The sequence below is a fragment of the Gavialis gangeticus genome, unplaced genomic scaffold (assembly GCF_001723915.1).
Source record: "Gavialis gangeticus isolate Ggan-Ray unplaced genomic scaffold, GavGan_comp1, whole genome shotgun sequence".
Taxonomy (NCBI): domain Eukaryota; kingdom Metazoa; phylum Chordata; order Crocodylia; family Gavialidae; genus Gavialis; species Gavialis gangeticus.
Window position 1 is genome coordinate 23,312,042 of NW_017729009.1, and position 21,054 is coordinate 23,333,095.

General features: G+C 42.4%; 1 protein-coding gene across 1 annotated transcript in view; it reads left to right on the forward strand.

The window, feature by feature from the left end:
* ATP9A (ATPase phospholipid transporting 9A (putative)) overlaps positions 1-21,054 on the forward strand; it is a 127,543-nt gene that overhangs the window by 101,019 nt on the left and 5,470 nt on the right. Inside the window, exons 16-27 of the mRNA XM_019509770.1 lie at positions 548-640; positions 1,944-2,027; positions 2,867-3,037; positions 6,372-6,470; positions 7,123-7,212; positions 7,323-7,467; positions 8,937-9,001; positions 9,572-9,727; positions 15,163-15,227; positions 16,158-16,266; positions 17,620-17,677; positions 19,645-19,848. Of these exons, the coding sequence (XP_019365315.1) occupies positions 548-640; positions 1,944-2,027; positions 2,867-3,037; positions 6,372-6,470; positions 7,123-7,212; positions 7,323-7,467; positions 8,937-9,001; positions 9,572-9,727; positions 15,163-15,227; positions 16,158-16,266; positions 17,620-17,677; positions 19,645-19,848 (1,339 nt within the window). The remainder of the gene's footprint in view (positions 1-547; positions 641-1,943; positions 2,028-2,866; positions 3,038-6,371; positions 6,471-7,122; positions 7,213-7,322; positions 7,468-8,936; positions 9,002-9,571; positions 9,728-15,162; positions 15,228-16,157; positions 16,267-17,619; positions 17,678-19,644; positions 19,849-21,054) is intronic.

Below are 21,054 nucleotides of genomic sequence, written 5' to 3' on the forward strand. Positions count from 1 at the left end.
GTGACTTAGCGACTAACTCATTCACAAAGGCATAAGCTTTTGTAGGCAACAGCTTATTTCATCAAAACTGTAAGGTATCATCTATGGAAGGCAGCAGCCCATGTTCTGTGGCAAGCATGAGTTTTAATTTTGCTTATTCTTGATAATACTATGCTAGGAAAGGTAGCATGCATTTGAATTTACTCTATGAAATTCTGTGTAGTTATTTACTTACGTAATTTTCCCAGTGAAATGTAAATGACCGTGTTGATTTCCATGCTGAAAGCAAACGTACTGATTTAACAGCTATGTTAAAGCCACAACTGTTTAGGAAGAGGGAGACGGTCTGCCATGTAGTATGGTGTAAAGTCAACCCCACCCTCATTTTGAGCCAAGATCACCTGCTAACCAGAAAGCAGATAATTCTTCTATGAAGTATTTGCTCTCTGCTTGTTGACAATGGGACTGTAATCGACTGGTTTGAAGAACAACTTGTAAGCAACAGTCCTGGAGCCATGGAAACATTACAAATCCAAGGTCTCTGCCTATTTTGTTTTGCTTTTTTCAGGATGAGTCAACAGGAGAAATCACTTTCTATATGAAGGGAGCGGATGTAGTTATGGCAGGCATCGTGCAATACAACGACTGGCTGGAGGAAGAGGTACTAAGTACTGTCTTACTTGGATATAAAGGACTTTGCAAGCAAAATGACACGTGGTGATGCCTCTTACGTTATTCTAATGTAGCAGACTCTGGCAGCTCTTAAAGTAATGTTCTTTTTTCCTGTGTCCATTTTGTCACATTGTTTGAATTATCCTTCAGCCAGAGATGGCAGACACAACAATAATTATATCTAAATAGAAGCCAAGTAGTGAATTCTGCCTCTTTTAATCCAGGATAAGTCTCATAACCAGAATGGATGTTTGTCTAAATTGGTCCAGGTTTCTTTCTTTAGTAATTCCTGATTCTTGTAGGCTTTATTCTTAGTCTGATTCCGTACTTGGCTTTATTTTAAGCTATTTTAGAAAAATCACATTTTGATCTTCAGTCTGTCTCTACCTGGCTTAGATGGGTCTTTCTCATTTTGATGGTGACACAAACTCAGCTATAGAATTCAAACTATTCTTGGTGGGGGGGGTTCTTTGCTTGCTGCATATAAGAATAAAGCAGTATCTCTTGTGGAATTACTGGGCTTGCTTTTCATTTAACTGGCTAGGGACAGAAATTACACGTAAACCAAAATACGTGATTAGAAACAGGTTCAAATCTGTAGTACAACAGAAGTTCAGTGCACATAAACAACTTTCGAAATAGCCAAAACTAGTTTAAGATAAACCTGAATGGATGTAGTATCAGGCTTAACTGATTTAGGTTAAATCAGTTTATTGAACTTCTGTCACAGATCCCCTCCAGCTTCAAGTTAACTCAGTCTCCCAGCATCCCAGGATGCTTTGTACCTCTCCCACAAACCTCCCCCCGCCCCGTATGGTAGGCGAGCTAGCCTTTTGGCCCAGCTGTCTGCTCCAGTGGAGCAGGGAGGCGTGCTCTAGCACACCCTGGCTCCTGATCTGGGCCCCTGCAGGCATGTGGCTGCATTTCTAGAATCAAAAGTGGATGTCTGTTCACTTGCTTATCAGTTCAGTCTATACAGCTAAGACAAACCTGGAAAGATTGAACCAGTTCAGCTGCAGGCTTTTTAACTGTCTGTACTTAGCCCTTGGGAAATGTGAGATCAGTGGAGTTGCTTATGTTAGTTGGATACCTCTGTAAGAGGATCATCATACCAGATTGCTTGTACAGATTACAGAAAAAAGTTATGATGCACTTGATCCAATGTTATTGATTCAGTTGAATCATACAGCTGAGAAGATTATGCTCTAATAACAAAATATCTTATTTCAGTTTCTGAAACCTAGTGCAATTATGGTACAGTTGATTGTTTACAATGTGAAACTTCTTTCCAGTGTGGTAACATGGCAAGGGAAGGCCTGAGGGTTCTTGTTGTAGCCAAGAAGTCCCTGACTGAGGAGCAGTACCAAGATTTTGAAGTAAGTTTTTCTTAAAACGTCACTTAGTGATGTCCAGAGTTCTCATTTTAATATGTTCTCATCTCCACCTTCCTTATGTCACAATCACCATCCTATCTATCTTGCAGTCTTAATCAGCTGATCCTATTTATTGAGTATCAGCAATCCACATAAAGTTTCCCTTCTAGGCATTGATCTCACAGGAGCTAACGCCCAGAATTTCTGCCCTATAGGTTGTTGTCATTGACATTTAACACAACAAATGATTGATGCTGCTGAGTGAAGCTCATATTTGTTGAAAAACTTGTATTGACATTTCTACATTTTTAATTTTGTATTCTGACATTGACAAACCTATGGGTATTTGAAGTGTCCAGCGTGGGAGCTTGAGGTTGTTCTTTGTGGATTTGTTAGCTATGACCCTAGATGAATTAGCTGACTGACCAATCTGCCCCAACCAAGCAAAACCCTAAAGAAGGTTGAATTGTTTGGGACCCTTTTACATTTGTTCATAACTCGGTAAAGTGACAGTTTAGACCTGTAGTCTGTATGAAGTTTCCACCTGAATTGACACTTGCAAATTTTGTGAATGTAGGGAAAGCTGTTTGTGTGCATATATATGTCTGGTAACTGCATCATAGTGCCAGATGCATGCAATAAATTTACAAGCGTGCAAAGTTATGGGAGCTCCTAGGAAAGACCTATTTTAGCATTACATGTCTATAAAGGGTACCATTGAGAGGCCTCCCAAGATGATAGATAATTATGAGTTTATAGCCCATTAAATTCTGTGTTCCTCAAACATGTAAACGCTCTTGCTTCGAGTTGCAGTGGCCATTTTTATCTTGTGTTGTCCTCAGGCACGCTATGTCCAGGCAAAACTAAGTGTGCATGATCGCTCATTGAAGGTGGCCACAGTGATTGAGAGCCTGGAAATGGAGATGGAGCTTCTGTGTCTGACTGGAGTGGAGGATCAGCTTCAGACAGATGTCAGACCCACCCTGGAAACCCTAAGAAATGCTGGCATTAAGGTTTGGCTAACCTAGAAGTGGAGTACAGAACTTTTGCTTGACTGGCAGTGCAAGTGGTGATAAAGGCAGGCACTTTTGGAGTAAATAAGACTATCCTGTAAATAATAACCCATATATGATTTCTAAGCTTCAGTGAAGCTTGATGTCAGCACATTTTGTGAGTGGTGGCAGTGCTTGAAATCCAAGCTGGTGTTTGATTTCTCTCCCTGCCACAATGTCTACAGACAAAAGCAAGCAACTCTTTGTGTAACGTTCAGTCCAGAAAAATCCTTATAATCTAATATTGCTGTGTAGTGGCTATTCAACAGGACTTCAGAATGTGAGTCATCTGTGTTGCATAATGTAAGTTTGTGCAGCAAACACGTAAAGCCCTGTAGGTGTCAAGCAATGACTGTGATTACAAGAAACTGTGAAAACATTGAAAAACAACTTATTTAATATACAAAAAAGCCAAGTACAGAGGTCAAATATAATTTATGTGAGAAACATTTAGGGAGTTGCTAGACTTTAAGATGACTACATGAAGCAAGAAACCTGTTAAAGTTAATTCTGCAATATTCTCTTTGTTTTCTGGCATCCAGATTCTCATTAGCAGGAATCTGGGTTTTCCATTTCCCATGGAAAAATGGAGTAAAATGTGGATTTCCCCCTTTACCGGAGGAAAACGCGGATTTCTTATTTTAGTAGAGAAACCCATGGATTTTTCAGTTTTTCAAAGAGCTCCCGGCAGGCTGGCAGAGTTCCAACGTGCAGGGGGCTGGGAGGGAGCTGGGGGAGGGTGCTCAGGCAGAGGGCACCATGTGCATGTACTTGCACATTGCTGCCAGGCAGATGGAGAGCAGCTCCGGCAGGTAAGTGGGCAGGGAGGGATTGAGGCCCCCCTAAGAAGGACGGGAGGGAATTGGGTGGGGCTGGGGCTGCTGCCCAGCCAGGCAGTGCATGGGGCTTGGTGCCCAGGGCTGCAGTGCACAGCTGCAGGGCCCTGGCAAGCAGTGGGATGGGGCTGCAGGCAGCTTGTCTGGGGGGTGGATCGGGTAGGGCTGCCTCCCCATTGGTGTGCACACTCCTGGGGGGACAGGAGGGACCCATGCCCCCCAGATCTGTGCATGGGATGGGGGCGGGCTCCCCACTGCAGGCTTGGGCTCCCTCTCTGTTGCCCTCCCCCAGCCCAGGGAGCGTGACCCAGCACTGCAGGGGACAGCAGGGCCACACTCGTTGCCGCTGCCAGTTCTGTGCTGCCCTTGTAATGCATCCCCTGCTCACACAGAAGCAGCAGGGTTCACAGTGTGGGGTTGTGCCCCTCATTGCTGCCACGCGCACACGGGACGCGTCGCCAGGGCAGTGTGGGGCTTACAGTGGGAAGCAGCTTTCCTGTGTGACCGTGCTGTACCCTGCAGCACCAGGTCACACCTGTTGGGCTGCAGAGGCCCTGCAGGAAGGTAGCAGGACAGGAGCCCAAGTCATCAGCCCACAGCGCGTACCTACCCCACGCACAGATCTGCAGGGCGTGGGTCGCCCCTAGCCAAGCCTGCAGCAGGGGGGGTTGCCAGGCTCCGCTCCACTGCAGCAGCCACCACCTCCTAGCCCTGGCAGCTGAGGGGGGCAAGGGCTGTGGCTAGCAGGGCGGGGGGCACCGGCAGGGCTGGGGGGTGCTATAGGAGGAAGAGTGAGGGGAACTAGCAGGGCCAAGCAGTCTGTGGGGAGCCTTTCATTTTAACCATAGATTTTGGGGGTTTTATCAGAGAATTTGCAATTTTTTTATCAAGGAAAACTAAGATCCCTGCTCATTAGTAGGATTTTATGCAGCGAGATTTAAGCATGCAACCATAAATCCTTAAAGTCTATAAATAACCACCAGAGGGAGTCTGAACCAAAAGAATAATGGCACAAAATACCTATTTTCTGCTTTCTGGGTCTGTCCCTCTCCTTAATCTAGTATCTTGTACTAGATGGACAAAAAAAGGAGACAATTCTGGTTTGCTCCAGAACCTTGTCCTTAGGTTTGGGAGTACAACATGGAAATCAAGGGTAATTAGGCCCTTATCACCTAGACTGCTACAAGGAGGGACTTGAATAAAAGTTTCCAGTTCTAGCTGCTTTGTTTTAAAAAGAAAACGGGATTAAATCTTAATCTGTACAGAAGCAGGGCTATTTCAAGTTCCTTTCACTTGGACCCCCAAAACTTGGAGAGGTTTCAGTAAATGCTTTTAATTTGGCACTGTCTCGATAAATAACATGATTTTGTGCATGTTAGTGAATAGGTCACACAAACAGAATTCAGTTCCAGTAGTTTCCATGGCAATACTTTGATTTTTTTTTTTTTTTTTTTTTTAACTAAATTTAGTCTTGGCTATTTACTCCAGAAGTTTGTTTTTTACTTTTAACTGGGTTAGATAGATGCTGAATAGATAGCCCTGTTAGTGAATGCGTACACAGTGCTGCAATTCACAGTAGTCATTTTACTGGAAATGTTTATTGAGATACGACATGTCGGCAGAGAACCAGTATTAAAGGCAGTTTTGTAATTCATCCTGGAGCCACTTCATTATCTTACTAATTATAGTAAAGTCACTTTAAACTCATTTTAGGATCAACACAAACAAGTGAATTTTTTTTTTTAATTTTAAGAAGTTTGATCCCATATTTGAAGTCCAAAATATAAAGTCTAATTGAGGAAAGCCTCATGTAAATAAAATAAATGGTTAATACTCTAGACAGATACATTAGCAAAGAAATTCCCTGTCAATGTACAGCAAATATAGGTCACTACTGTTGGTGACGCTGCCTTCTAATGTCCTCTATTAGTGGCTGAATTGTTTTCCTACATGCCGTTCATTTCGTTTTGTGTTTCGTTTGTTCCAGACACATACATCAGCAATGAGCTCACCCCGTTGCATCATCCACATTTCAGGCAGAGCCTTGCAGCCTTTATTTGCAGCAAGGGCTGGAGATTTCTGCACAAAAATGTGTCGGGGTGAGGGCATTTTTGCAGAGTCCACCTCATCAATTTGTTTTTCAGGTTGTAGCAACAGAGTTTTGCAACAGAAGGTGGAAAACTATTGTGCAGATCTTGTAACCTGCTGCATATTGAAGCTCACCACCCCCCCACCCCACCCCCTGCCACCCAAAAAAAACAAACAAAAAAATGCCTTCATTCCCTTGTGAGATGAGGATTTTCCTGTCCTTTGTAAACAGGCCTTCCTTATGAAAAGATATCTACCATATATGGGTGGTCTTTTTGTATATGCGTGCAGCAAGCACCACTTTCCCTAAAAGATCCCTACAAAGATGAGTTTTCTTTTATTAAAGTATAATAAGAATATTTGCATTTCAGGTGTGGATGCTGACAGGGGATAAGCTAGAAACAGCTACATGTACAGCAAAGAATGCACATTTGGTAACCAGGACCCAGGATATTCACATATTCAGACTGGTAGGTAACACATACCTGTGTACTATGATTGATATTAACCCTTCTCACTAGTCTTGTTCAGGGGGTTCAGAAGGAATAGAATGACAAAATCCAGCCCACAGGCAGACAATGGGGCATCTTCATAGGCCTGTTTTAACTTCCAGCTTGGAATCCCATCCGTTGCTTCTGTGTCCTATTCAAGGAATTCCTGGCCAATGATTTAGTATAAGCAGGATACAGAACTGCCCCAGTGCTTCCAGTGAGTCTAATCCTGCACCCACTGAAGTTGGTGGGAGAGCTTCCTCTGTTGATTTATATGGAGCTGGCAGGGATCCTGCATCTGCCGTATGAAATAGTGAAGTCTCTTCCTCCCCTGTCACATTAGCTTCTGGGTTTGGCATCACAAAGAGCCTTGAATATTCAGCATACCAGGAAGTAAATAAGCTCATCGAAGAGAAGAGTGATAGTGGGCAGGTCACTGGTGATGCCTGAGATAATGCTTTGCTGCTTTCCTAAGGTTTTAGGCCTTAAGTTTACTCTGTTAATTTTTTTGGTTTGGTTGATAACTTAATTGATATGCCAATAGTTCTGTATAAGTGTTGAAGGGTTTTTTTTTTATTTAATTATGTTCTTGCCAGCCACGTGTTCACTCAGCTGCTGTGCTCATTTGCAGGTGACCAACCGTGGAGAAGCCCACTTAGAGCTGAATGCGTTCCGTCGGAAGCACGACTGCGCGCTTGTGATTTCTGGTGACTCCTTAGAGGTAAGCACCAGACTGCTGTATAAAGGTCCAAGGATACTATGCGTTTGACACAATGTGGAGAACTATATGAAGCATAATCTTCTCTGAAACTTTTTTTTTCTCCTGTTCAGGTGTGTCTGAAATACTACGAGTACGAGTTTATGGAGTTGGCTTGTCAGTGTCCAGCAGTGGTCTGCTGCCGATGCGCCCCAACGCAGAAGGCCCAGATTGTGCGCTTGCTCCAAGAAAGAACTGGCAAACTGACCTGTGCAGTAGGTAGGGAACTTGAGAAGCTCTGAAACCAATGGCATCTTCACCACAGCCTCAGAGATGTGGTCTCGTTCTTAGCTTCATTTTCCCTAGAAATAATTTTGATAAATTGAGTACTTAAAACCATAGTTCTCCATAAGAGATTTCTTTCTGGTACTGGCCATGAGGCCAGTGCTGTACACATAACAAGGAAAAGATCAGCTATACTTTTTTCTGAACTGTTCAGCTGAATAAATGCCCAATGTCAGATATCCATTTAAAAGCCCACTATCCCTTCAGTTTTTGAGAATTTGTGCAAATGAACATATGTGCGTAGAAAGAGTCATCAGAAACTAGAAACTATTGTATCCTTTTCTGAATCCTATTAGGCTTTTGGTTTCAACACTTACTGAAATGAACACCACAAACTAATTACGGACTGTGCAAAAATATTTCAGGTTTGTATTGTGCTTCTGAATCTTTCTACGCACATACAAGATGAATATGGATAAGAACATTCATGGCTACATAGATACAGGTTGTTTGTTTAGCATGATCTTAGGTTTTAGGTTACAATTTAAGTGCTTAAGTGCTAAGGTTAGGGAAGAAGTTCACTTTTTATCACGCAGTTGTTCACTGCATTCTTGCACTTTCTGTGAAATCAAATATTGGCCTGTAGCTGAGACCAGATGCTGAACTACATCTAGTGTAACATGGTAAGGCAGTTCCTCTACTTTATGACTTAACCGTTTCATTTATAACAAGTGGGAACGTTGCACAGCATCCAGTGACACTTTGTAAGTTACTGTAGTAATAAGAAGTAGCAGATGAAAACCACGTATTTGCAGAATAATGAGTTAGCTGAAACTTTTCGTACTAAAATTTCAGGACAGAAAAAGGTACAGAAATTAAACTTCACAAACATTGGGGTATGACCTTCCAAAATGAAGCATTCAAATTGTAACTGGGGGAAAAATAGCATCATGAAGCTCTACTGTGCCAGGCTACTAATGTTGGTTCAGTACTTTGGAGGAAACACTGTGTCCTGCATTATACAGGAGGTGAATTTGATCTGATTGTCACTTCTAGCCTTAAACTCCTGGAAATCTATGACATCTGTCTATGGTATTTGGGTACTCAGTTTCCCATATTGGGCAGTAGCATAACTAGGGTGAGGCAGCCAGGGCAGTCACCCTCAACACCGACTTGGGGAGTGGGAGGGAAAGAGGATGAGGGAACATTGCTGCTGAAGCCACACAATTGTGTCAATGGCATGACAGCAGCCAGAAATTGCCACCTGCCACCATGTCAGAGCTGCCGTGGAGCACCCAACTGTGTTGTTACACCTTTGACACTGGGGGAGCCCTGCTGACTTTTCTTTTCCATGTGGTTGATATCCATTCTGGCCCTTACATCTATGAATTCAGCTGTGCTCAATACCAGTTGCAGGTGACTCTTTCTAAACTTTGCCCTTGTTTCCATGATTTAACCTACAGGTGATGGAGGAAATGATGTCAGTATGATTCAGGAGGCTGACTGTGGTGTTGGGGTTGAAGGAAAGGTGAGTATGAAACATCCCTCAGAGCTAATACAGCTTGTGTTGAAGCCTTTCCCTGAAGCAGTCTTTTGATCCAGAACATTTAAAATTCAGTAGTTGGGCTAATAATGACGGAGACGCATCACAGTCCCTCTCATGGCTAGTTTGGTACCCTTTCCATCTACATCCTCGTATTTGAATGGTTGTTGTCCTGGTAGCAGATATGTTAGCGATATAGAATTTTATAATGCACGTGATATGATAAACTCAGAGAAAGTTTAATTTGCAGTCTGGGAACCCAAATTCACAATCTGGTTTCTGGGTTTAATAACAAAGACAAATACCTTCTTAAAATACCTTCATATTTTAATTCTTTGCTTAATGATCATGAGAGAAAGTTGAGGATTGAAAGAAGAATTGTAGATACTAAGATAATGCCTTTTTCTTACCTAATGCTTAAATGACCTCTGAGTTCTACAGCTGTGCCTGGGTTTTTGTTTTTAATCATCCGTATGAGATGTATTAACACACATGGCATGTCTTAATCTTCTGTAATTTTGTGATCTCATGTTCTTTGACTTATCTTGTACAAAGGAAGGAAAACAAGCATCCCTGGCAGCAGATTTCTCTATCACTCAGTTTAAACACTTGGGCCGGTTACTTATGGTGCATGGAAGAAACAGTTACAAAAGATCTGCAGCTCTCAGTCAATTTGTGATCCACAGGAGCTTGTGTATCAGTACAATGCAGGTACATGGACTTTTCATTTTGGCTTGTACGTTGTATATTTGTATCACTCCCTACCCCCTATCACACACAAAGTTAAAAAATGAAGTTTTTCACGTTTTGGCCTCAGCTCCCTTGAGAATGTTAGTGAAAACAGGATTGCTGTTTTACAAGAAGTATCTTGCTTTCATGTAAATGTGTTTCTGATTTTGGACAAAAGGCAGCAGGATTTTCAAGATACTACCATGTTTTCTTGAATCCAAGACAAGATTTTTTCCCCCCATTGAACATAGTGAAGAAAGTCCCTTGTCTTGGATTTAAGTATAGCGAGGGTGGGAAGTGGGGTGGAGGGGATAGATGGCTGCCAGGCCTCTGGCTTTATATATGGCCCCTACCTGGGCTCAGAGTCAGAGCTACAGCCACTGCCCTGCATCTACCCTCTGCCAGTCTGCCCCCTACTCCCTCCCCATCCCCTCCTACAGCTACTGCTTACCCCAAGTTGTGGCTTCAGGTCTGGCTCCAGCCTGAAGCATGGAGTACATACTGGTTCTGACCCCTGGCTGGCCCAGAAGCAGTGGTGATGACTCCCCTGTTGCATTCCCCACCCCCCCTCCCACTACTGCTTTCCCCATTGTAGCAATGGTGGGGACAAATTTAAGATGACCTTCAAATATATAGATTCTATATGTGGAAAATCATTTTTAAAAATTGTAAATTTTCCATGTATAGAATATAATTATTGGGGAGCCATTTGTCTTAAATTTAACATCATCTAGGATTGCAGTTAGTTTAATTACCTTTGGGCATGAAAGTTTGCATCAAAAATAGCCAAGCCATTCACAGAAATACTGCAGAATATTGAATTTATGAAATTGACCCTGTTCAGTAACTGACTTGGAGTGTGTATGTCACAAAAAGCACAAGTAGCTCAGCTGAACTAAGTAGGATTGCTCACAAGTCTCAAGCGAGACAAGTTGCTGAACGGGGTGCTCAGTCTGTCCTGAAGTGGGACAAGAATAAGCTCAGTCCCTGGAGCTGACTCAGAAGCTGAAGCATCCAGAAACCTCACTGGTCAGCCACTTCCTAGAGTCCCGGGATTTGACTTGCACGGATTTCATTGGAACCAGAATTGGGTTGTTGGTGATCAAATTGTTTTCACCAGTTTTCAGGCACTAAATATGTCTGCAGAGCTGTAATATTCAGCTAGCCAGATTACCATTGCCAGTTGATTAAAAACAATAGGTTAGCTTTGACTGAGAGAATTTAAAGAAACTTAAGAGTGCATGAGCCAAATTCTGTCCTCAACTATGTATTTGCAGCTGTTGTGGACTTGAGGTAAAAGATACTTGGATACATTTGAGAGATGAGGTTGCTCTTTGGAAGTTTTTTCCAAGCTGTAATATGGCTGATAAATGCATCTCTTTTAAACGTACAAGATTTTTCAGAAAAATGCAAGCATCCTCCCTTGTCTAGAGAGTTTAAAGCAGAGGTGGGCAATTATTTTGGGCGGAGGGCCATATACTGAGTTCTGGCAAGCCATCAAGGGCTGCATGACAGGCAGCCGGGGCAGATAAATACTAATTTTCTAAATTTTTTAGGGCCCCCCCCGGGCCAGATAGAATGGCCTGGCGGGCCACATCCGGCCCATGGGCCACATTTTACCCACCCCTGGTTTAAAGCCTAGACCCATGTGTGGGTTAGCTCAGTGCTGAAGACTTAATCCATTTCATGAAAATGGAAACAAATCCCTTATGGTAGTTTTGTCATTGACCAGAAATTAATCTGAATGGCATTGCAAATTGGAGTGTCCATCAGTAAGTTCTGTGAAACTTTCTTCAGTGTTGTACATACCTGCCTAAGTACCTGTCCCTCAAGACAGTTGGATGATTTTAGCAAAGCCAACAAGCTTTGTATGAAATTCCAACCTCATTTTTGTGGCATCTTATTACAAAAGATTCACCATGTTCAGTTCTCTGCTTTTGCCATTCAACCTGTTTGACGTGAGATTTGTGGAGGCGCAAAGATAACTAAAGAAAAGTTTCAGGGCTATTCAACTTCTCAGTGGCTGGGGGCTGCACCGCACACAATATGGGCCACAATAATGCAAACCTAGGAATCGTGGGCCAGTGCCAGGTGTACAACTCACCATAGCCTAGAAATCATCCACCTACTATGCCATGTAAAGCCAAGCCTGTAGATTGTACCAAACAAGCAATCAGGGTGCGCTATGTCAACATCCACTGTGGACAGGGCCAAGGGATCCTCCATCTAATAATTGCCAAAGGCTGGAGAAGATGTTTGCTAGGAGGAGAATGGTTTGAACCATTGGGATTAAAATAAAAGGAGTTCACAGCTTCATGAAGTCCTAAGGGATTTCAGCAAAGTCTTTGAATAGCTTGGTGCATATAAGGGCCAGCTTATGTCATTTACGCTGGCTCCAACTGTGGCTCCAGTCTGTATGAAGCCTCATCATGTTGCCTTCACCCTTTGTCCAAAAACTGATGCAGAAATTGATCTATTTATGGAACAAGGTGTCCTAGAAGCAACTTTTAAATCCAATGTGGACCACTTCCATTGCACTTATCATGAAGCCAAACAATGATATTAGATTATGTGCTGACTGCAGTAATAAAGTACTACAGAACCACCCATACCAGATTCCAGCAGTAAACCAGATGCAGATCTTAAAGGAGTAGTGCCATATTTTGATGATGTCCTCATGGGAGTAGGGTCCGTGCCAGAATTAGTTGTCTGACTGTGAGAAGTAATTATGCCATATCTCCAGTGCTGGCTGGGGCCTTGTTGCGACCGCCCTGTGTTGGATCAGGACCATCAGCTGGATCCAGCCCATGAAGAGCCTGGGCCCTGCCCATCTGGCCTGCCAGACAAAAAGGTTGAGCACCACTGGTCTATTGGATAAAGATGCCACCTGCAAATGGACTAAACTGCACAACAAGGCTTTCAATGACGTGAAGCAGTTGCTGTCTGACAACACACTAGTCCATTATGACATGGAGAAGCCACTTTTGCTTACTTGCAAGTGCTTCATCATATGGAGTGGGGGCTGTCCTTAGTCACCTTCAGAGTGATGGACACGAAACTCCTATTGCCTACTATTCATGTACTATATATAACAGAACTATAAATAAAACTGAGATGAATTATGTTCATATTGATAGGGAAGCTCTTGCAGTCACTGCTGAGGTTAGGAAATTCCAGGATTGCATATATGGCTGCAAATTCACAGTTGTAACAAATCATAAACAATTGCTAGGGTTATTCACCAAAACTGGACCAGCACCCCAGATCACTTCACCATGTATGCTTTGTTGGTCCTTACTTTTAAATGCATACGACCGCAAATTTCACTACCACTCTGGGAAGTTGACAGCAAATGCTGATGCTCTGAGTCGTTTGCCGTTGTCCTGTCCTGAATTCATTGTTCCTCTCACTGAAGTTCTGATGCTAGAATCCTCATCCAAAACACCTCTCCAGCCAGATGACATGGTTCATGTGACTGCTAAGGATCCACTCTTACCCCAGGTACTAAACCTGGTGTAGAGGGGGTGGTCTTCAGCGAAGGTTGCAGATGAATTCAAGCCATTCATTACATGTCAACATGAAATTTCTGCCCTTATGGGATGCCTCCTATGGGGAAACTGAGTAGTCATTCTCTGTGCAGGTCGAACGTAAGTTCTCTGCTCTTCACACGGGATGTCCAGGGATTGTTACAGGAAAGCAGTTGCCAGAAGTTATGTTTGTTGGCCAAAGTTAGATGCTGACATTGAGCGAGCAGAAAAGAGGTGTGAACCATGCTAAGCTACATGCTATGCACCAACCTTAGTTAATGAACCCTATGGTCTCATCTGCACATAGATTTTGCTGGCCCTTTCCAAGGCCACATATTCGTTATTGTTGTTGATTCTTTCTCAAAGCAGTTGGAAGTTATTTCTGTTGCACTAGTGATGTCACACACTGTAATACTAGTTTTACAGCAGCTGTTTGCAGCTCATGATCTGCTAGATACCATTGCCTGACAATACTGCATAGTTCACTTCTGAAGAACTCTAAGAAGTTTATGGAGAGGAATCTTCTCCGTCACCATATCTGGACCATTCGCGCATCATCAAATAGTCAAGCTGAGTGGATGGTCCAAAGTACTAAAGATGCATTGAAGCAAATTGTTGATGGTGCACAGAACCAACTGTTAGCTAATTTCTTACTACCACAGCGTGTAGCTCTGTGTACTGCTACAGGTCATAGTCCTGCAGAACTACTAATGAGTGATCCAGCCACAAACTTATTTGGAGTGGCTCCATCCAGAAATGGTAGCCAAATACCAGACAAGGTGAGAAATCTAGTGCTTCAAGAAACAGAATATTTCACCTGTAAGAACCTTTGAACCAGATGAACCTGTGAACATCCAGAACTACATGACTGGGCCTTAGTGTGTGCCTGCATCTGTCCTTGGAGCTACAGAGTCAGTATCATACAAGATCCAGGCTCCGGATGGAAAGACACTTCACAGGCACATTGACTAGACAGTGCAACCTCTGCAACGCCGGGTGTTGCACCGTTAGTTAGTAGGAACAGTTCTGACGAGTCCATCAGCTGCTGGTTTGGACCCATTACCACTTCCAGTTGCTGAAGCTGCTCTAGAACAACTAAAGGAGCCTACTGCTGCGGCCAGTGAAGTGTCTGCTACCCCTGGAGTGGGCCACGCAAGAACAGGTTGTTGTCTGGCCCAAATACTTACAGGACTACATTCTTGGGGAAGGGGTGTTGTGTATTGAGTGTCTCTATATACGCTGTATGCAGAGGGCACTGCCCAAACTGCATTGTTTGCTGCTTGCTGTTCTGCTTAATGTTAAGGGTAGTTAGTTATTGTTAATTAAGATGGTTTCCCTGTACTTCCCTGTGTGATCTCTTCAGAACAGGAACCTCACAGATGCACAGTACAGCCTCTGCCTCCCTCCCAATCAGGAGCTGCAGGCTCCCCAACCGCACCATATCATGTATGCCACTCTGCTCCCTGGGGCAGGCGGAGGGAGGGAACGCCCCTGTGGGGAGGATGGTAGCTCGGTGGAAGCCTGGAGCCACAAATGAACCCCTTGTGAGCCACATGCAGGCCACCAGTTGGACAGCCCTGTGACAAGCCACACATATCTGGACTGCAACCTTAATCTGCCTGGCAGCAGCCAACCAGCCATGCTGCTCTGCGTGCACTACATCCCTTACCCAAAACAATTTAGGTCTTTCCATGTGGAGGCAGGAATGGCTGACTCAGCCGTGCAGTATGTTTGAGAGCACACGTGCAGGGCACGGTAAGAATGTGTGGCCACAGTTGTGCCTTCATTTTGTGAATGGTGAATACCTATTGCAAGTGTTTTCCCATTTGGATAGAGTCTAACTTGTAATGCAGTTTCTAGAGGCTGAGAATTTTTTCTTGTCTTCCCTAGGCTGTTTTCTCCTCAGTGTTTTACTTCGCTTCAGTCCCTCTCTACCAGGGCTTTCTCATTATCGGGTAAGAACAAATCTGTTCAGGAAGTGATGTGAGAAAGTTAAACAAGGTGTAGATGCATGTGAGAGTTCTTCCTGGCGTATACAAGTCTCTGTTTGAAGTGTAGCTTCCTAGTGCAGATGCCGCTTCTCATATGTAGGGTCACATTTTCAGAAAATGATGTAAAATTCTCATCCTGTTTTAGCCCCTTTTACACAGAGTGAAAGGGCCTGCCAATGTAAAGGGAGGCGGATCTCAAATCCCTGGACCTGGGAGGAAAATTCACCACTTGGCTCAAGATTTAAGGAAATCATCTGCAGTCTGTCTTCCAGCAATCTCCTAGAGATCCCCAACGCACAAGGCATGACTGGGAAGGGTCTAGAGCACCCAGTGCTTTAGAGATTCGGAGTGGTACTAACACCCAGAGGGGAGGTTAGCCCAAGGGTTTCTTCATCCTCCTTAACAGACCAAAATGAAGAGGACATAAAGTTGGCTTGAAGTCACCGTAATCCACCCCTAGCTATGAATTCTGTGCTGTTCTCCCTAGAGGTGCAGTCTAGAATCACTGTAAAGCCTAAATTGCTTGTATAAAATATGCCACTGTTGTATTTACAAAGTACATTTGTACAGGCTCTTGGATAAATGTAAAAATCTATGAGACAGCTTTCCAAGCTGAATTGCATGATTGAATCTAATATTGAAATAGTTCCATCTCTAAAGGGAGTTGGGCCTCTACTGGTAAACGTGTAACATCAGTTACAGTTCCTGCAGCTTCCATCCATCTCACTAGGAATAGTACTCGAGCTGGTAAAGAAGTAAATGTTACAGTTCTTTTGCTGTACAGAGGAGACTAGCATGTACCATGTGCAAGTTTATACTGTGCGTATTTATTTGAGAGTTATAGAGCATCAGGTATTTCCATTTTGTAGCTCAAATCTCCTGTCTCTTCCTCAGGTACTCCACAATCTATACGATGTTTCCAGTGTTCTCTCTAGTTCTGGACAAGGATGTTAAATCTGAAGTTGCCATGTTGTACCCAGAACTCTATAAAGATCTTCTTAAGGTTTGACAGATGCCTGTTTCTCTTCAGTCTGTCTTATGCATGATCCTTGCTTTGATTTGGAACAGGCTTTCCAAGAGACAAACCAAAAGTATTATCTATAGATGCAGTATTTTACCAGATGCCTTTTTAAAGCACAATTGTTAAGAAGCAAAATTCAGTTTACAACCCTAATTTTATTTCCTCACAGCTTGTTGTGTTTTATTTAACATTCAGCAGCTTATTAGAACTGGCTGGAAAACAGAATTTCCATCCTGTGGGCGATTCTGCATGTTTGATATTTTCTTTTGTTCCAAAATAGAGGAGGAGGAGAAGCTGGCAGGGACTTGGCACGTGGAAGCCAGGAGGCGGTGGTGGGGAAGGGCAGGGAGAAATGGACAGGGACACAAAATTGGCAGGAAATTACTATTGCCTCCTTTCCACTGAGAATTTTTGCTGAATTCCACATTTTTGTGAACCGTTTCAGTTTTGTAGTTCCTTCCTTTTTACAACTGAAAACGGTTGTGTCAAACTTTTGGGTCAGTTGTACTCCTTATGATCTGTATACTGGGAGATGGGGAAAAGTGGTCACATGGTTTCTTTCAGGGAGATTTGCTTTAAAGATGGCATAGCCTAAGAGGGGAAAAAGATACGTTTCTGGTGGTCAATATGTACAGAAGGCCTGAGAGAGTTTGGGTTTTTTTTCTTGACTTAATCCTTGGTCATCTTTTCTGCCCTCCCTGTGCTCCACTTCACCCCCCCAAAATTCTCGGAATAATTTAGGTATGTGGACTGGGAACATGTTTCTCAGTAGAAAGGCAGGGTGGGCTGACTCTTTAAAGAGACAACCTTTTCCCTTAGTATTTCTGTTAGATGCTTTCAGAGGCAAACACATTTTCCATCGGTCCAAATACGTTGCCATCTGGTTTCACTTGCATGTTTTCTCTGATGTTATAAAACCACTAATTCTCTAACCATCCTTAGGCCTGGGTTACACAGTCTTTGTATTGAGACTGTTGTGCAGATTTAGCTATATCTATTACTCATAGTGGGATGAAGCTATACTGGTATAACCAAACATACCTTATCCTGATACAGGTTATTCCCATTCCCCCAAGGAAACGGGTAGAACAGCTTTGTAGACACTGTTATTTCAGCACACTGAAGGGTGGATTGTGCTGTTTTCACTGCACTTATGTCTTTCTGATATATTTATGACTTTGTCTTCTTTATGCACCTTTAAAGAAAAGTCTCTTTTTCAGGTTATTCTTCCCTATTCAGTCATTCAGTAGACTACCTATTTTAGACTGTAGTCTGATGCTTGCTTTATAAATTTGTTTTTCATAGCATTTATTTGCTTTTTTTTTTTCTTTATAGGGACGACCTTTATCCTATAAAACATTTTTAATATGGGTCTTGATAAGTATCTATCAAGGTAAGAAACCGAAACTTCCCTTCCGGCTTCTCTATGTCTATTAGAAACTGCAAAGCTGTCCTGTGGAAAATCAGGAACATCATTTACTTGAATAACTGATCCCTAGAATATGAAGTAGACAGCTACTCCTTGCACTGAAACAGTGACAGTGAATAGGATATTAAAAGGAAGGAATTGCCTAAAATTTAAGTTTGCAACAAGTGGGCAATATTTTGAGTGTGTTTTGTTATGAGAGGAACAAGCATGGACATCGAGAAAGGCAGCCTTTCCTTTTTAGCTATTTATTGCTTTGTAGCTATGGGCAAGTCTGTTCTATGCTTCAGTTCTCATCTGTAAAATGGAGGTAAATTTCGTTTGAAAAAAGCTTTTAAAACTACAGAAGAAACTCCCTAATATGCAAACAATAGTTTCATAGTTTATAGGGTCGGAAGGGACCCTATATGTTTAATATAAACATATAGTATAGTATACAAGAGATGAAAATGCTGCTGATTGGCCTTAATGATCATAGTTCTGGTTACAGCATGCATAATATGATGGGCTTACCCACAATCTTGGCTATGTCAGGGTTTTGGCTAATCGGATACTGTCTTCACATTATGAGAAACTATTAATTAAACCACCTCTTGTCCCCTGGGTTAGTTCCAAATATGGGATTATATTGGATTATACGCCTAAAAATTCAGCACTTTTAAAAGAAAACAAACAAACAGAAATGAAATCAGTGCAGATGCAAGTCATTTGTCCTGTTTTTAATCACAGACTCATGGTACGTGCATATAGTGCTGAATGAGAAAGAGATCCTGTGACAAAACTTGATATTTTCCATAACTCCTTTATCACAAGAACGGGAAGAAATGGTTCAAAATTCCTTTTGATTTAAATGATGTTACCATCCTTAAATAAGGAGTGGAGCCAGGAATATAAAACCTCCTATTAGCATTATCCTCTGGAATCTAATGCAGTAGAATGCTATGGCAGGAATAATGGTCTTCTGTTGCTATATAAATATAATGGCAAAGCCAAGGCATTCATAGAAAATTCACAAGTGGTGGAAAGTCAAAGCCAGAGGGTGATGCATTGAGGGAAAGTTTTTTCTAAGCTGAGCCCGCTCTCCGGTTACAATATTTGGTTAAAGTGACTTCACTTCTGATGTGTTAAATGACTAAAAAACAGCAGGCCAAACACTTGGACTAGTTGCTAGCAGTGATGGGCCTGACCCAAACCTTCAACGGCCCCACACTTTGGAAAGTTCACAGCTGGATCTGAACTTTGTGGCTCAGGCTCTATTCACTTGCAGGTTTTCCCCTCGAACAAGAATAATGTGATGGATGTTGGTGCAAATTACTCATGCTGCTAACATGAGTTATTTGTGCAGGTGGCTGTTCAGGGAATTATGTAAACCAGCCAGATTAGGGGCACAAAACAATGCATCGTTAACAATGCTTTAATTTGTACTAGTTTAGGAGGGAATTTACAAAAGAAGAACTCAATCCAAGGAGTGCAGGAAGTCTAACGGCATCTTTTGTTTTCATTTGGACATTGGGGCAGTGCAGTAGGAGTTAGAAGTGTTTCATGTGTATTATCTTTCCTTTTGAGAAGCGATTGTGCTGTTTTTCTGGAAGGAAGGGAAGATAGAGCTCCACAATCATAGTCCAGTCAACAGTAGCGAAGTAGCCAGAATAATAACAGTAATACATGCCGTTTCCTACCCCCCATGTCTGTAACTATGACAGACTTCTGTAAAAATTGAGCACTATATCTTTTCCTTGTTGTAGAGCAGTTCTTTCAGTGCTGTGTCATAAATGATTGATTTGTTGTCTGAGTATTCAACAGTATTTGTGAAAAGCAATTTCAAGCATTCTTAAGTGACCTGAAGGGTTTCTGCTCTTTCAGGACTTAAATTGATGTTTGGTCTTATAATTTAGAAAAAACAATCTGTCTAGCCTCTCTTCTCTCTCTCACAGGTAGTATCATTATGTATGGAGCACTTCTGCTGTTTGAATCTGAATTTGTTCACATCGTTGCTATCTCCTTTACATCTTTGATCCTCACCGAGTTGCTGATGGTAGCACTAACAATCCAGACATGGCATTGGCTTATGATAGTGGCAGAGTTGCTCAGCCTCTCCTGCTATATAGCCTCGCTGGTCTTCTTACATGAGTTTATTGGTAAGCTTAAATACAACGTCTATTTTTTAAACCTATGCAGACACATGTTTAACACGTTAACAGTAACAGGAGCAATAAGGACATGGATTGGACTCAAGAGTTTTTGCCCTAAACCTAGTTCAAGGGTGATTCTGGATGAGAATCTGCTAATGGAACATGTTCCCAAATTTTTATATGTGGCTTAAACTCTGAGGGGAGACAGATATACGTGGCTAGTAGGTTACATACCGCCCAGGAAATCTCATCCTGAATCTGAGCCCTACAGTAATTCAAATCCCTATACGAGTCACCTGATGTGTAGCAGTAGCTGCAGTTGGGTTACCTATGGGGGTTGAACATGACATGGCTGAACCTGAAATCATCAGCTTCTGCTGCTGGAGTTAAAGGTCACATTTGGCAGTGAATGTAGTAACAGACTCATTAAAACATAACTCATTTGGTCTGTGTCATCTGAGCTTATATTTTCATTCACCTTATATTAAGTCAGTCCCTTTAGTCTACCACACTAAAGGAAAATGAGTGAGGAATTCTTATTTCTCTTGGGCAAGTCAATCTGCTGCAAATATGAGATCTCTACAACTTGTTTCATTATACTGTCAGGAACCAGAAGATGTCACTACTTGCCTGGTAACCTTTCAGAATGATATATTGCTACAGAATAAAACAGCCCTCTCGTTTCCTTGGTTCGAAGCCCCCATGCAATATAGGGCTCTCTCTTAAGCAAGAGTATGCTAGCTGAACTTTGAACGGTTACGGATATATGTGCAGTTATGTCATATAGCATACATGGGGAAATGAGACATACTTCTGAATGAACTGACACAATTTAAACTATTAAGTTAGAGGAAGAGAACTCCCAAAACTAAAAAAACATGTAAAGGAAGTGAGCGTACTTGGTTTGGTTATAGAAGAAGGATTGCACTGTTTCATACAGAGTGCACACCCATACTTGCACACACCAGAAAAATCCCTAGTGCAATTCAGTAAGCAGAGTTTTGTGGAGAAAGCTATCTATCCTTCATGAAAGAGAGAAAAGAGCACAAGATGTGAGTCAGTGCAGCGTAGTGAGCAAAAACGCTGGTTTGTGTGCAGGGAGAATGAAGCTGTACTAGACCGTATTTATTTTCACTTGGACTTCTCTTTGCAACTCCCATCACAAAGCCCTTCTGATTCAGTTTGCTACCCATCTCCATTGCCTCTGTGCTT